The sequence below is a fragment of the Meles meles genome, chromosome 17 (assembly GCF_922984935.1).
Source record: "Meles meles chromosome 17, mMelMel3.1 paternal haplotype, whole genome shotgun sequence".
Lineage (NCBI taxonomy): Eukaryota > Metazoa > Chordata > Mammalia > Carnivora > Mustelidae > Meles > Meles meles.
The window spans coordinates 15,488,999-15,504,182 of NC_060082.1; the positions used below are offsets into that span (position 1 = coordinate 15,488,999).

The following is a 15,184-nucleotide window of genomic DNA, read 5'->3' on the forward strand; positions in this document are numbered from 1 at the left end:
AGAATCATGGGGAGAAAGCCATAAGTTCCGTTCTTTGCTTTCTCCTCCTCTGGAATTGCACTGCCGTCTTAGGAATTGAACCTGCTCTCCTTGATAGATGAACTTCGTCCTGGCTGGATATTTTGTTGATCTTCTGGGGGGAGGGGCCTGTTGTAGTGACTCTCAAGTGTCTTTGCCGGAGGCGGGATTGCACCGCCCTTACTGGGGGCCGGACTAAGTAATCGGCTCGGGTTCGCTTTTGGGAGCTTCTGTTCCCTGAACGCTTTCCATAGAGTTCCGGAGGACGGGAATGAAAATGGCGACCTCCTAGTCTCCAGCCCAGAGGAGCCGAGAGCCCGGGGCCCCACTCCTCAGTGTGCCCCCAGAGGACAGCACCCAATCACTCCCGTATCCCCAGCCTCTAGCCGCGCTCCGAGCTCAGCCAGCCTGTGACCAGTTCAAGGTAACCCCAAGCTGAGAGTTCAGTCCTCGGCTCTGTCTCTGGAGCCGGCTTCTCTGTTCTAATACCTGCGAGCTCTATGACACTCAGGCACCCCCGATCCTTCTGTGACCCTGCGGGACCTGGGGCCATGCTGACACCGCGTGGGCTTCACCCTGGTTTAGCCTCTGGAGCAATGTCCCTCAGTGGAACAGACTTTTAAAAGTCCTGATTTTGTGCTCCGTTCCTCCGCCGCTTGCCGGGAGCCGGCTCCTCCCCCCGCAGTCTATCTTCCCGTCGTTTTAGATTCACTTCTCCGCCAGTCCTACCTTTCAGAAAGTGGTTGATTTTCTGTTTCTAGAGTTGCTGTTCTTCTTCTCTTCGATCTCCCGTTGGATTTGTAGGTGTTTGCAATGTTTAGATAAGCTATCGAGCTGATCTCCTGCTACCTGATGTAGTCTCAGCCTGCTACTTCTCTGCCATCTTGACTCCTCCCTGTTTTTGTTTATTTATTTGACATCACTGGGGAGAGATCACAAGCAGGCAGAGAGGCAGGCAGAGGGAGGGGGGAAGCAGGCTCCTTGCTGAGCAGAGAGCCCAATGCGGGGCTCCATCCTAGTACCCTGAGACCATGACTGAGCTGAAGGCAGAGGCTTAACCGACTAAGTCACCCAGGCACCCCAAATGCTTTCATTTCTGAAGGAAAAGAGATTTTAGTGTTCTCCTGGAAAATGTTTCTTCCTTAATCCTGTAATATATTTGGTCAGAACCCTGATTCTTCTGCCAAGCAGAGGATCAGGATGCTTACATGACAAAATACGGCAAAATGATTTTTGCTTGCCATTTGATTTATTTTAAAAGACATCATTTTTTTGGCGTGGAGGGTATTGAGATTAGTAAGAATGAACTTACCTCTTTTGGTTGGAATATAAGGAAAAGTCCAGCAATTACAGATCCAGTATCTTTCTTACCAGACTTATTTTTCATAAACGTAAGTTTTCTTTTAAGGTTTTCTTAGGATTAAACACCTGGATATAACTCGTAGATCCTAAGTCATAGAAAGAAACAAAGGGAAGGTTGATCCCTTCGAAGAGTCAACAGGTTGGCTGTAGGGAAGAAATCAAAGTTGACTTGCAGCTTTTGGGTTCTTCCTGCCCTGTTTCTTCCAGTCATAAAACTGCAATTTGGAGGCAATATATTACTGCAACGAATTCTAATGGTTGTGTGGGGAATTAACTCTTCAGCATAAACGCAGTTCACAGGAATTTATTATGGGAGATTGAAAGGAGCCGGTGACCATTCAAAAACTTTGAAAAAGGGCACCAGAAGTTAGTAGTAGCATTCAGCCTTTCCGAAGCCTTGATTCATGAATGCATGTTTCCTCCTTAACTCTCAGTTACAGAAATCAAAAAGGTACTTGTAAAGATTGATCTGACTTTCATTAGAAAGCTTGAGAACTACAATTTGCTCTTGTTTCAAGTATTTTTTCAGTGAGAGATGTGGTTAGAATCGGTGCATTGCATCCAGAGTTTTGTGTCACTGCTCGGTTAGGATCGTGCCGGCAACAAACCTGAGAACTGATCTGCAGGGAGGTGTATCCCCAGGAGCAGCTGTGTTTTTCCCTGTAACAGAGTCTCCAAGCAGGTCTTTGGTGGCTCAGGAGCTGCTTCTGGATGTCTGAGGGTAATGTACGCATGGCCCCAGGCCCGTGAGAGTCCCTGCTGGTTTTTTTTGTTTGTTTGTTTTAAATTTAAGACTACCCTTTCAATGTTAGGAAATTGGTGTGCTTCCACACTTTGTGAATTCGGCACACTTTAAACCTTTCTTAAGAGAAATTCCTTCTGGAGCTCCATCCCTGGGCGAACAATGTGGCATCTCCTTTGCCTGTCATAAATTGACCTCTACGCAACCAGCTTAGAAGTGCCCACCTCCCATTAAGCGAGTAATTACTGGTGCATTAAGGTTTTTCTCTGAATCCAAAGTAAAATGTATAGGCTGTTTGCAGCTCAGTTGAAAACACACATTGTTTGCATGCAGGTACATGAGTCTTTTCATTGTGAATAGGACCCAGAGTGATTAAACAAGCACTCTTAATATGTTAATTTATAATTTTAATTACAACAATCTTGTATATATAGTCATTAGTGAATACTAATATAAATATTTTTCTATCTTTTTATTCATAATGCATAAACCAATCATCCCGTTACTTCTCTAAGGTTGCCTGTTTTTGTTTCATAATACAATCTTTGTTCTTAGTTATGAATGCATTTTGTTCGTTCCTGTCTTGAATAATCCCTCATTAAGCTAGTCACTTTCTGCTCCATACTAAAAAGGAAAAATTATCATGCAAATGTGGCATGCCATATTAAAAAGCACATTACCAAACACTTTTGTTGCTGTCCTTCAATTAGTTTCCCTTCTTTGAATTTAATTCCATTTGTTGTTAAACTACCGACTTGATGTATGGACTCATGAATCTGAAGCTGCTGCCAAGAAAGTGGGGGAAAAAAAATCAAAGCCTCCTCGAAGAGCTGCAGAGGCGAGCTGAAATGAATTTGCTTCACCTTTGACAAGAACACTTGAACAGCACTGGAATCCTCTGATGATTCAACTTGGCTAATTATCCGATTATTTATTTCAAGAATAAAGGCACTGTTTTACAATTAGAGAAGTAGAAAGCAATCTGAGAAATTTGGTCACGACAGATGACTTAAGTAACTTCTAAGATAAACAGTATCTGTGCAAACTTGTCTGGCTGAGTGTTTCCCCGCCCGCAGTGCTGTGTCTCAGTGTCCGTGAAATCCGGGATACTCTGAGGGTTTTTTGTTTGTTTGTTTGCTTTGCTCTTTCGACAACAGAAATTATTTTACACTTTTAACCAACATGTCAAATTTCTGTGGCTCTTAAGCAATGTTTAAGTTGTATTTCTCTTGATTAAAAGCTTTTGGTTCAAAGCAATACTTTTTAATTGCCTAATGATATAAGTCAGTTCTTAGGAAAGAACCGCACATTTAGGAGTTCATTTGCAATATAACTGAAAAATTCATTGCATCGCAGTAAAACAATTTACTGTTAATTACAAGGAGAAGAATTTGCTGTAGCATGCCCACAGATTGCCATGAATCATGCAGCACTCCTAGAGATTTATAACAGATGTGTAAGTGGGATGAATTAGCAGGGTTTAATAACAGAGACACAAATCATGCAGACTTCAAGGAGCTTTAATTGATATACTAGAATGTGACGGGCATGAATCACTCAGCCATTCAACAGCACTGTAACATATGGTCAGCTCAATATGCTGCATCTTAAATCGGTTGGTGAGTCGTTGGTTGTCCCATATGGTGGAAGCAATATATTTTTCATGATTAAAAAAAATACATCCATTTTTTTTAAAGAAATATGATTGCAAAGCATGTTTGTTATTGAACAGTCACCTGAATGCCAAACTGGGTTTTTTAATGATTTTTTTTTTTTTTAAACATGGCCACTTCCCAAAATAAATAGCGGCTACTACTTGTAATATCAGATCGCTGGAGGCAATATCAGGACCAAATTGGTGCTTGTTGGCACACTTGATCCACAGCAAAGCCTATGGAAGAGCGCAGCTGATGGTAACTCTGATTGTCAGGGAAATCCTTCAGACTCAAGCAAAGCAAACAAAATGAAAGGAATGATGTCACTTTCAGAGAAGTTCAGGAATGCCCAGATTTGCAAAGAGCATAAAATGAATTGAATGGGAGACCCTTACCAGCAGGGTAGGAAAGGGGCTGTGGTATTATGGTTCATGCATCATGTAGCAGTTTGGATGTAGCATTTTATACTACTCTCTTAATGAAATGTTCCGTCCTTCAGGAACATTCTAAAAGGACTCCCGGCTGACCATCACAGAGATGGTAGTACTAGTTCCATGTTATCCTTGAACAATCGTTTCGGTGTATGGAAACAGACATCCTCGTGCAGAGATCTATAACTGGTGGCACGCAAAAACCCTTTTTACTGAAACTGGGATCTGGCAGCTCTCGGCAAAGCTTTTGCGGCGTTAGTAAATCTGACAGACTTGAAAAAGGAATATTGCAGCCTTAGAACGGTGGCTGCCAGAATTTAATGTCAACAATTAAAATTTATTTTGATCCTTACCTACTGTTTATTACTGTTTGTATACACAACAGACCTTACTAATACAGAGATGCTCTATTAGATGGAATTACCATCTGTTCGGAGTGAAAGGCTGGCATCTGTCTTAGATGCTAAAACTAAAATGATATTATTTCTAACAAAACAAAATTAACTGCTTTCTGCTCACCAACTTTAATTCTGAATGTGTGGATGCACTCAAGGAAAAGGCTTGTTGATGAGACACGTAATGACCTCTGTCTCAGGTCTGCCTTCAGATATGTGACTTTACTATGGGCTCTGCTGGCCCTTTGGGCATGCCAAAATCATACTTTTTAAACAGTCTTCGAGCTTTGTAATGTGTTATCGACAGAAAGGTGTTAAAACAACACGATTGGAATATGTAAAAATCATCTGGATCAGAGAGTATGTAAAATATTTTGATAGATCTACCTTAAATAAGTACAAGGGAAGCAATTAAGTAAGCAAAACTCATCTGAACAAAGTTGCCATAGGTCCCACAGTGACACCTTTAGGAAAATATAAACTGTATCTTCTCTGTTAGACTATTTTTAATTTTCTCCTACACTGACATATATAAAAGATTTATGTCCAGCACCCCTTCCTTCTCTTTTTAAAAGCCTAACTATCCTATTAACAAAGGTCTCTAGCATTTTGCAGCTAGAGAAGTTGGAGTATCAAGGACAACCATCATTTCCATATTGATATCAGATCAGTGATGCTAATTTCTGAGAAGCCAAACTTCAGTTCTTCAGATCACAAAATAACAAATTGTGTCACACCAGCATTTAACGCATGTACACAGTGCATTAACTGTAACTGTAGTACATTTATTTGCGCTAGAGGAGACTTGAAAATGATTAAAAAATCAATACTTTGCTGTCAGAGAAGCAAGTGTTACGATGCATTTAAGTAGTTAATTGCATAAGCCCCATAAAAGCTTCAAGTTTGGGTAGCAAGGATGCCATAGTTACAGTCCAAGCAGCTACCTTTTATTAATGGCGGACTTCAGGGGACAGTGCTCGCTGTCCTCGCTGCTGCTGCTCCCTGTGCAGCTCAGAGAGCGTCGGTCCTCTCCTCGGCACATCTAGGATGCTCGTTACGTGCAAGTTATTGACGATCACCAGAACAACAACTGGGAAAGGTAGTGTTGATTCACCAGGGAGGCGATTTCCCTTAAATTCTCTGAAAGCAGTGCTTTCCGGCCTTTCTCTATGTCCTAGAACACATGGCGAAATCTAATATTTGCCATGCTGAGGTAAAGAAACAGGTGGCTCAGAGCTGAAGGGGGTAAGCTGGCTGGCTTCCTGGAGGGCTGAGACGATCCCCGTGTCCGAAGTCCAGCATCCCCCTCCTTGTTTCCTCACTGAGAAACAGTGCTTGAAAAGGTTCAGTCAGAGAAATTTGAAACCAGAAGACACAATCGGGTCTGTCGTGCTCTTCAATAGATGAGGCCTTGAGGACCAGAGAGGCCAACTTCTGGAATAGCCCTGTTCCCTAACTGGGGGCCTAAGGAGCCAGTCTAGAAGCTCAGCTCTCTCCTTCCCCCATTGGTTCCATTGTACGTCTTCTCTCGTGGAGGAGACTATTAGTAAACCAAGAAGGAGGAAGTGATAAAGTGGATTTTGCTCTTGTTTCTCCAGTCAGAGAATAGACTGGGAACAAGGCAAGACTGATTTCTGAGGTTCTGAGGGGAGAATCTTCTCTCCTCTTTTGGGCACCAACTGGAGACCAGTTGCAGTACAGTGCTGGCCAGTCGAGAAATCATGGCTTCCTGGCCTGGCTCTCTTATTTAAGCCCTGACCCCAGCGCCCTTCCACCGCCGTTCCGGCCTAGCAGTGTTTGGGCAAATTGCAATTCTCGCGACAGTTTTGCGTTTCTGAGGAAAAGTCAAAATCATGTCCTATTGACGAAGTGCCGGAGGATGGCTTACGTTAGTCTGCTCCCCACATAGGCCTGAAACGTAAAAAGGCTGTTCATTCCTTGATTTCTGTCTCTGTAATAGAAAGTTGGCATTGTTTTAAGATACTGACACTGTCATGCAGTGTTCATAGGCAACAAACTCTTGCTTGAAAACAAATAAGGAGATTTGATTTTAAAGACTTGCCGTCAATGAGAGCTTCTGCTCATTTAGCCTTCCATTCTTATCCTATGACACTCAAACTCCACGCTACATAAATTTTGCACATGTAAATTTATGCATTATGATATGCTATTAATCAGATTATAAAGTAATAAATGCTGCATAAAGAAGAATGTCTATTATCAGAGCTTTTTATAAAAGCATATTTATAAATAGAAGAGCTAGGCTGGGAACTGGATACAAAGCAGTTGCAGAAAATACAAAAACATTGTCATTTTATTCTAAGTAGAAACAGACTGTATGTTGTTATTCTTTGCAATGATGGATATTGAAGATCCATTTTCTGCTTTATAGCTGTAAGAGGATTTTCAGTAAATACAGATTTTTAATGTGGGTGAATTATATCCTTTTATAATATGTGATATGAAAGATGTGTTATTGGCTAATAATAATAGTGCCTTGTGTTTGTACAGAAATTTGCTTTGCAAAACCTAACACAATTATATATATTGTTTTTTTCTTTTTTTTATAATTATGTTCAGTTCACAACATATATATATTTATTTTAAAAGTAGTTATTGTCAAGGTATTCCACTGAAAATTTATCCTCATGTTGTAGATGGGAAAACTGAGTCATATGTAAGTTTTAAGTGATTTTCCTAAGTCATACAGAATTGGAAATTAAAAGGTAAAATATAATCTCTGAAAGACTGCAGAGTCCTTTCAGTTACTCTATGTTGTCTTTTAATTCACTGTTTCGTGATTAACGAGTTTATAGCTATAATCCCTTTACTTTGATAGTCTGAGAAAGAATCCTTTATTCCTCCTGTTTGTTGGTGAGTCTGTATTTGTGTGAGTGTGTTTAATAGTTCAGGAATATCTGTTTTCCTTTTCATCATTTTACGTGTGTGTGTGTGTGTGTGTGTGTGTGACCACTCTAGTTTAATTGATTGAAAATTCCCCCTCTTGTCTTAGGGGAACTCTGAAGATAATGACTCAGTAGGGTGCTCACCCTTTCAAACAGGCTGGGTTGACTCCTCTAAGTGAAACTACAACATACCAGCTGGAAGGTTTGGTTTGTTTTTTTTTTAAGCAAGATGTTAAAAAATATATACTCTAATTTGACTCATTCTCTGTAGTTGACTTCCTAAGAATAGTCTAATTGCTTGGTGGAATAATTCCCCTGTGAATTTAGAAGTGTTCCACTACTTGTTAGAATTTAAACAGTCAACATTAATTGTAGTGGATTCTCAGTGAAAGTGCCCTTATTGTTTATAATCATTTTGCCAAATTAAAAAAAAAAAAGTGCACTCTCACTTCTGGAAGATATTTTTTAAAAAACTATTGAGTTGCTGGAATTCCTTTTGTTTTGTTTGACTCTGAATTTATATTCCTGATTATATAAGTGAATTTTGGATTATGCTGTCAGTGGGGTAAGGGATTCTGAATACTAGAGTGGTACAAAACCTCACCATGATCCCTAACTAGCTGGATGGTTGGAGTAAAGAAATACCAAATGTCAAGGAGATGGGACTTTGAAGAAGAGCTGATTTTAAGCAAGGATAATACTCTTCAGTTCTTTAGCAGTACAGGAGGTATATTCCTAATTTCTCTAAATATTTAGTTAAAATGGAAGTTCTATTTTCAATGCACCAAATATGTATAGTTTGTGATTCTTTAGGTCTTTGCTAACCAGTATGGTAGTCACAATATCATTTATGGATATTTAATCTTTAAATAAAATTAATTAAAATTAAATAGAATTCCAACTAGCATTTCTCTGTGTCATTAGCCACATATCAAGAGCTTGTTTTTCTTTTCTTTTTTTTTTAACATTTTATTTATTTATTTGACAGACAGAGATCATAAGTAGGCAGAGAGGCAGGCAGAGAGAGAGGGAAGCAGGTTCCCTGCCGAGCAGAGAACCCGATGTGGGGCTTGATCCCGGGACCCCGAGACCATGACCCAAGCTGAAGGCAGAGGCCCAACCCTCTGAGCCACCCAGGCACCCCAAGAGCTTGTTATCCATATGTGGCTAATGCCTATGATATCAGACAATACATATCTAGAACATTTCCACCATTAGAGAAAGTCCCATTGGATATCATTGGAATAGATGGTATTTTTTTTTTTTTTTCAAATTAAAATGTCAAATCTTTTTGTCTCAGAGCCCTAGGGAATTGTATGTGGACTATAGAAAATAGAAAAGTTCAAAATTCCTTTTTTGTACTTTTATATATTTATTTTAAGGATGTGTCTATTTACTTGAGAGAGAGCTGGGAGAGGGAAAGAGAACATCTCCAGCTGACTCCCCACCGAGTGCAGAGCCCAATGTGGGGCTCGATCTGTGGACTCTGAGATCATGACTTGAGCCGAAATCAAGTGTTGGATGCTCAGCTAACTGAGCCACCCAGGCGCCCTTCTTTTGTGCTTTTAACTAGCAAGTTTTGGACAATAAAATATTCTGTATTGATTCCCGAACCCAGAACTCAAGAATTTTTGACAATCCTTCTTCCCTTGTTAAACTCGTAGCCAATACTGAAATTTCAATACAAGAATGGAATTCCAAACACTGAAGAGAAAACTTGGGGAGAAGAAATTTCTAGATGGTCAACTTTTTATTTCGTTTGGATTGTTTTCAAGATGAGGCATAACTTGTAGAGTGAAATCTTTGAGAACCCACCATTTACTAATTTTTGGCAAGGAATGCTTAAGGAAATTATGCATAAAATTTACAGAGTCATACATATATAAAAATAAAAACATCACATGGTTTGCAGTGGCAGAAGATGAACAGAATTGTTAATTATCTTTCTAAGTTGAGGGACATTTTGCTCAGTGCCCTCTTCTTTCCAAAAAGTTAAAATAGAATCACAATTAATTGTTTCCCTTTGAAAATCTGGCCAGGCTTTCTAGAAAGTAACAGATAGTACTTGTTCTAAGCTGTTTTAAGGTGAATCATCTTTCATTAAGGATATCAGTTCTTGCATTCATATCATTTTAATTTGTGTTTATTGAAACAGGGAATGACTTTGTGTGCAAAAGTCTGTGTTAACACAGGTGTAAAGTAAGAGTCCACAGCTTTGGTTTAAACCCTTAAAAAGTAGGCTTGGTGATAATAACGTTTGTTCTTTCCTTTGCTTGTACCTCTCAAATGCAGCGAACCCACTTAGAGTGGGAATGAACCCCAACCTACACACTCAACTGTTTAAGAAGAAAAATCAGGAGGGCACTTGATGTAATGAACACTGGGTACTATATGCAAGTGATGAATTGCTAAATTCTACCCCTGAAACTAATAATACAGTATATGTTAACTGACTTGAATTTAAATAAAAATAAATGAAGAAAAATCAAAATAAAACTTTATTTTTAGGAACTCAGTTGTTACCCTGATCCCCTTTGCAACAGCTTGTAGGGAAAACCTCTATCTCTGTTACTCACTCTTGGAGTTTCCCAGAAACCTCCAGAGAATTGCCAGGGTCCCAGGACTTCGAAGTATGCCCAGGCCTCCGTGTGTGCTTGGGCGCTGGGGATTCACTGCTGCTAGGCACAGGCCCTGGAAGTACTGTGGCACTTTAGGGCCCAGAGGGCTGCCCTGAGTCTGTTGTATCTGGACCAGAGTTCATAAACCCCCAAGCTCACGGGCTCTTTTTCTTCATGTGGAGGCTCTGCTTGGCTTTCAGAGTGGTTTTGCTTATTTGTTTGTTTTCATTTTAACTAGTTGCTAAGCTTCAAAAATCAGAAAAATTACACACAAAAATGACTATTTTTAGTCAAGTAAAGGATTTGGCAACTTTGGGTCATTGTTCCTGCATTATCTATTGACTGGCACCAACTAGTGACTATTCACCCTGGCCCCATACTTCTCAGACCCCACACTCCCTCTTGTCTCACGAATTAGCCCCTTCAGTCATTTTCCTTTACTTCACTGGCATCTGTGAGTTGCAGCCATAAGTTGAAGCCATGTTAAGATGAGGGACTCTGCCTTTTGGGATCAGTAAAACACGGGTGGCAGTCATGGCTAGTCATAGACTGCACATTTCATGCGGGATCTACTGGGTGAGGTAGTATCCACTCAGGCAAGGGAATTTCTCCAGAAAACAGACAACTACGAGCCATTGGAGATAAACGGACACATTGCACCATTGCAGTACCAGCTTGGTAAAGGGAACCTGAGTGGAGCACCAACAGACTATAATAAGAAATGTCTTTTCCTGAGTGAGGAAGAGTAGAGAAATGATTTGCAAGAGGAAATTTTGTTCAAACCTCTAAGTTTTATGACACCTTTTTGTTCATGGTGTTTAGTTACATTTAAGATAAACTCTATAGTGTCTTCAGTTCCTAGAGCCATGTAAAGACTTGAGACCACAACTGACTTGATCTTGAGTGTGATGTACACAAGTGCGTGTGTACCTGTGTGTGAAAAAACTGTCTAGAGATAGAAGCTCAGTTCTTGAATGTAACAAGAGTTTTATTGACATTTAGCGCCAACCCAACTGAGGCCTCCTGTGGTGGAAGGAATCAACAGCACAACCATCCGTGTTAGATGGCTCCCACCCGAAGAACTCAATGGCCCCTCTCCTGTGTATCAGCTGGAAAGGAGAGAGTCATCTCTTCCAGCTCCCACGGCCATGGTGATGAAAGGAGTTCGTTTCATAGGGAATGGATATTATAAATTTCCCAGTTCCACACATCCGGTCAATACGGACTTTACTGGTAAGTGTTTTTGACATCACTCTGTTGAAGAGGCACTAAGCTCCAAGGTGTTTCTTATTATTTTGATATCCCTTCAGAGTGAATTTTTACTATGCCTGTCCACAAAAATAATGATTCAGACCTTTTATAACTTTGTCTTGATTGTGTCAACTTGTTCATCTTTTGTGGGTATTCTATGTGGGGAGACATGGGTGAGTAGAGGAAAGAGAAGAAAAATATAGATGTAGGAAGGTCACCTTATTTGATCAGAGTATATGCTGGAAGTGACCCTCGGGCACCGTTTACCAAAATGTGTTCCTCAGAATACTTTACCTGCTCTATGGAAAAAGAAGAGTTCTGTAGGTAGATGAGTTTGAGAATGCCCTGTGCTGTGGGGAGTCTCCGTATATATCAGGTTATTAAAACCTCTAAAAGCAATTATAAGAAAGCTAACTTTGCTTAGCTCAGTATGCCTAATCCTTATTTGTCGCTTTTTTGAAGCATTAAACTATGAGTAGGGTTTTTTTTTGGGGGGGGCATTATGGGAAAAACTAATCTGGGAGAAATATAGCTTCTATGGGTATGTTGTCAGTGTGAGTAAATGAGGGCTCACTTTGAGCACACACACATACAAAAAACACCTCAGAAATCAACAAAAATAATATTTTCACATGATATATTTTTAAAAATGAAAATCAACACCAAAAATTCCCCAATAAAATGGCAGAATTTTAAATGAAGACAGGCTCTATCCCTCACTTGTGGGACTCCGTAATCCTGCCTCATTTGCCTCACCAAACTCCTTGTCTTGCTGGTCCTACAATATTCTGGAAGTCCTACTACCTTTCTAAGTTAGAGTTCCTAAAAACACTTTTTGTGTCTTTAGAAATTGCAGAAAGCTGTAACTATTTAAGTTACATATGTCACTTTCCCAATTTTCAAAAATATATACAAAGTTTAAGATACCTGTAAATGCATGATGATATTCAGTTGATCCCGGAGAAAATCATTCTGGAACAAATAGTCTTGAAATTGTTGCATGTGTTAAGGATGATGAAGTAGAATTTGAACCATAAAATGTGGCTCAAATATTATTGCTTTATTTTCTTTTTTTTTTTTTTTTAAATATATTTTATTTATTTGACAGAGAGAAATCACAACTAGGCAGAGAGGCAGGCAGAGAGAGAGGAGGAAGCAGGCTCCCCGCGGAGCAGAGAGCTCGATGTGGGGCTCGATCCCAGGACTCCAGGATCATGACCTGAGCAGAAGGCAGAGGCTTTAACCCACTGAGCCACCCAGGCGCCCCTATTGCTTTATTTTCTATTTAAAATAGTAAATAGCTTGCTTTGAAGTGAGATCGGCTGCTGATAGACACTTGGAATGAATGATGTCCTAGCAGAAGGATATACTGAGTGAATGCTTAGCTTAGCTAGTGGCTTGGTACCTCCAAATGGCCACTGAGTATTAGATATTCAAGCACTGAGCAATCTTAAAATGTTCAACTTGTGCTTAATATTCGTAAATGTCAAAGAAAAGAAAGAACAGAAAAGATGAAAACAGATATGTGAAAAAGAAAGTTAAAAAGCCTCCGGACACAAAGTTAAAAGGCCTTTTCTCAAATGGAAAGAGAAATCGCCTTCCTGGTCCAGCGTTTGGCTCGCGATGTGTTTCTTCGAGGAAATGGCATTCGTTTCCATTCAGCGGAATATTTCTGCTAGGAGCGTGTCCGCGCAGATTTGCTGGCCAGCCAGCAGACAGATTTTTGGTGGGATCACTTACTGTTGTTGCAGTGAAAGATAGAGTGGCCCGTCCGCCGTTAATAAATTTAGTCGTCTGCACGTGCTCCCTAGCCGGCCTTACACTCTGAGGTACAAGGGCTAGGGGCAGATGTAGCATCTGGGAAGTTTTCCAAATTCCTCTTTAAAAAAGTTAGGCCATAAACACCGGCCTCACTAAGCAGGATCCTTCTGTCTATAACAAAGCCTCCAGCTGCACAGAAAATGTGTTTGGAGTGCACGTTGTTTGAAGGACAAGGCGGGGAGATCACAATTTTGGCTTGAGCTGCTCCCTGGAGGTTTGGTGATTCCCAGAGAATAAGAAGTTCTGCATTCAGGCACGTTCTGGGGCATTACTGGCTCCTTTTTATTAGCAGCTTTACCTTACTTTGAAGGTTCTCTTTAACTTTTAAACCGGGGCCGCATCAAATCACTGGTTTGACCCTTTGGTGCAACTGGCAGGGTTGGTTGAATAATTGTATTGGGCTGAGTCATGGCTAAATGACGTTCACCCAATTAATAAGCTAGGACAAGTTTACAGATCCAGAGCGATAGCTTTCTTGAAACTTGCATCTATCCTAAGCAGAGAGGTACATGTATAATTAGCACTTACCATTTGTTTTACTTAAATAATCTCTCACTCCATCCCTCTACAAGCTTGTAGGTAGGAATTTTTATCATCTGAGTACAGAGGAAGTGAGACTCAGGTCCCATAGCTAAGTTCATGCTTGAAATGTGAATGGGAAGCTTCTGATTCAAATGTTGGTGCTTTGACACAGACGGGGAAACACATAGGTCGACAGTCCTTTGGAAGTTGTAGAATAAGATCTAAAAGTAATCAATGAGGTTGGGAGGTGATATAATTATCATCCAACTATTCCTTATCCAGCACCATGAAACTTTTTTGGATTTGTCTTTCAGTTGTTAGCTTTTCAGGTATGGATAGTAAATAGGGTTGGCCTTTCATGTTCACTTGCATCCCCAAAGCTATCTAGGGAATCCCTTTTTTTTTTTCTGTAGCAATTGATTCCCAAATGTTCCTAGAAGCTTGATGTTTAATGTCTAAACGAAATTATTTTAAATGGGCTGAAGTGCTATGTGTCAAATGGTATAATGAACTCACATTTCTTGATATATCATGCAGTTTTTTATGTTCTGAGGCAAATTTAAAGAGCAAATTTTAGAAATCTCTAAAATGATTAATTATATTTAATAAATGAATAATTATAAGAGTTAAGATCTGCCTTTATTTTGAATTTTTCATTTTAAAATTTCAAACTCTGACTAGAAGGACTCCTGAAATATGAGTGGGGATATCAAGTAATATTCAAAGACAAAAATATACCATATTGTGTATTGTACATATGCTATATATATATAAATTAATCAGATTTCACCCATTGATGAAAAGACTTAATACATTCATAGCGTATTCCACAGTCATGAACAATGTATTGAAAGTTTCAATATAAATGATCTCAGTATTATAGTTCAAGATAGGAATCTCCTATATAACTCACCCCTCTTCCATATTTGCTTTAAATGTTTTTATCTCATATGATATAATGAAAACAATTAAAAAATGAGTATATGCTTTAATATGTTGCTTAATATCATAAATTACTTAGCTTTATATTGTAAATGAACTCTATTCAAAATTTAACTCTGAGTAGAAAAAGTGACCAGATACAGCTTTGTTAGGATCTGTCTTTGGTCTCTTTTCCCTTTGGACACAGTGTTCTTTCAAAAATCTAATCTTCAGGAAGAGTATATTATCAGTCATTTACATTATAGTATAAATTTAAGGTTGGATATTAACTTCCCCTCTTCTCTATGGTTAAGACTGAGTGCTTTAGCAGCAGACTAATAAGTTTCAGATCTAGGTCCCATTGTTTATGAGCTAAATGTAATTAAACAAACCACTTAATCATTTTTGTGGCTTTGTTTCCTTTTCTTTAAAACTGGTGTAATAAAATTGCTTACAATACTCATATCTAGAAGTAGGTGAGGATGAAAGGCAATAGCCCTCCTAGGGCACCCTGTGTAGTATCTGTCACATAGATTACTTAG

The 15,184-nt window shown here is 39.5% G+C and overlaps 1 protein-coding gene across 1 annotated transcript in view; it reads left to right on the forward strand.

The window, feature by feature from the left end:
- The window catches only part of USH2A (usherin), a 714,551-nt gene that overhangs the window by 216,197 nt on the left and 483,170 nt on the right, over positions 1-15,184 (forward strand). Inside the window, exon 20 of the mRNA XM_045983172.1 lies at positions 11,130-11,360. Within this exon, the coding sequence (XP_045839128.1) occupies positions 11,130-11,360 (231 nt within the window). The remainder of the gene's footprint in view (positions 1-11,129; positions 11,361-15,184) is intronic.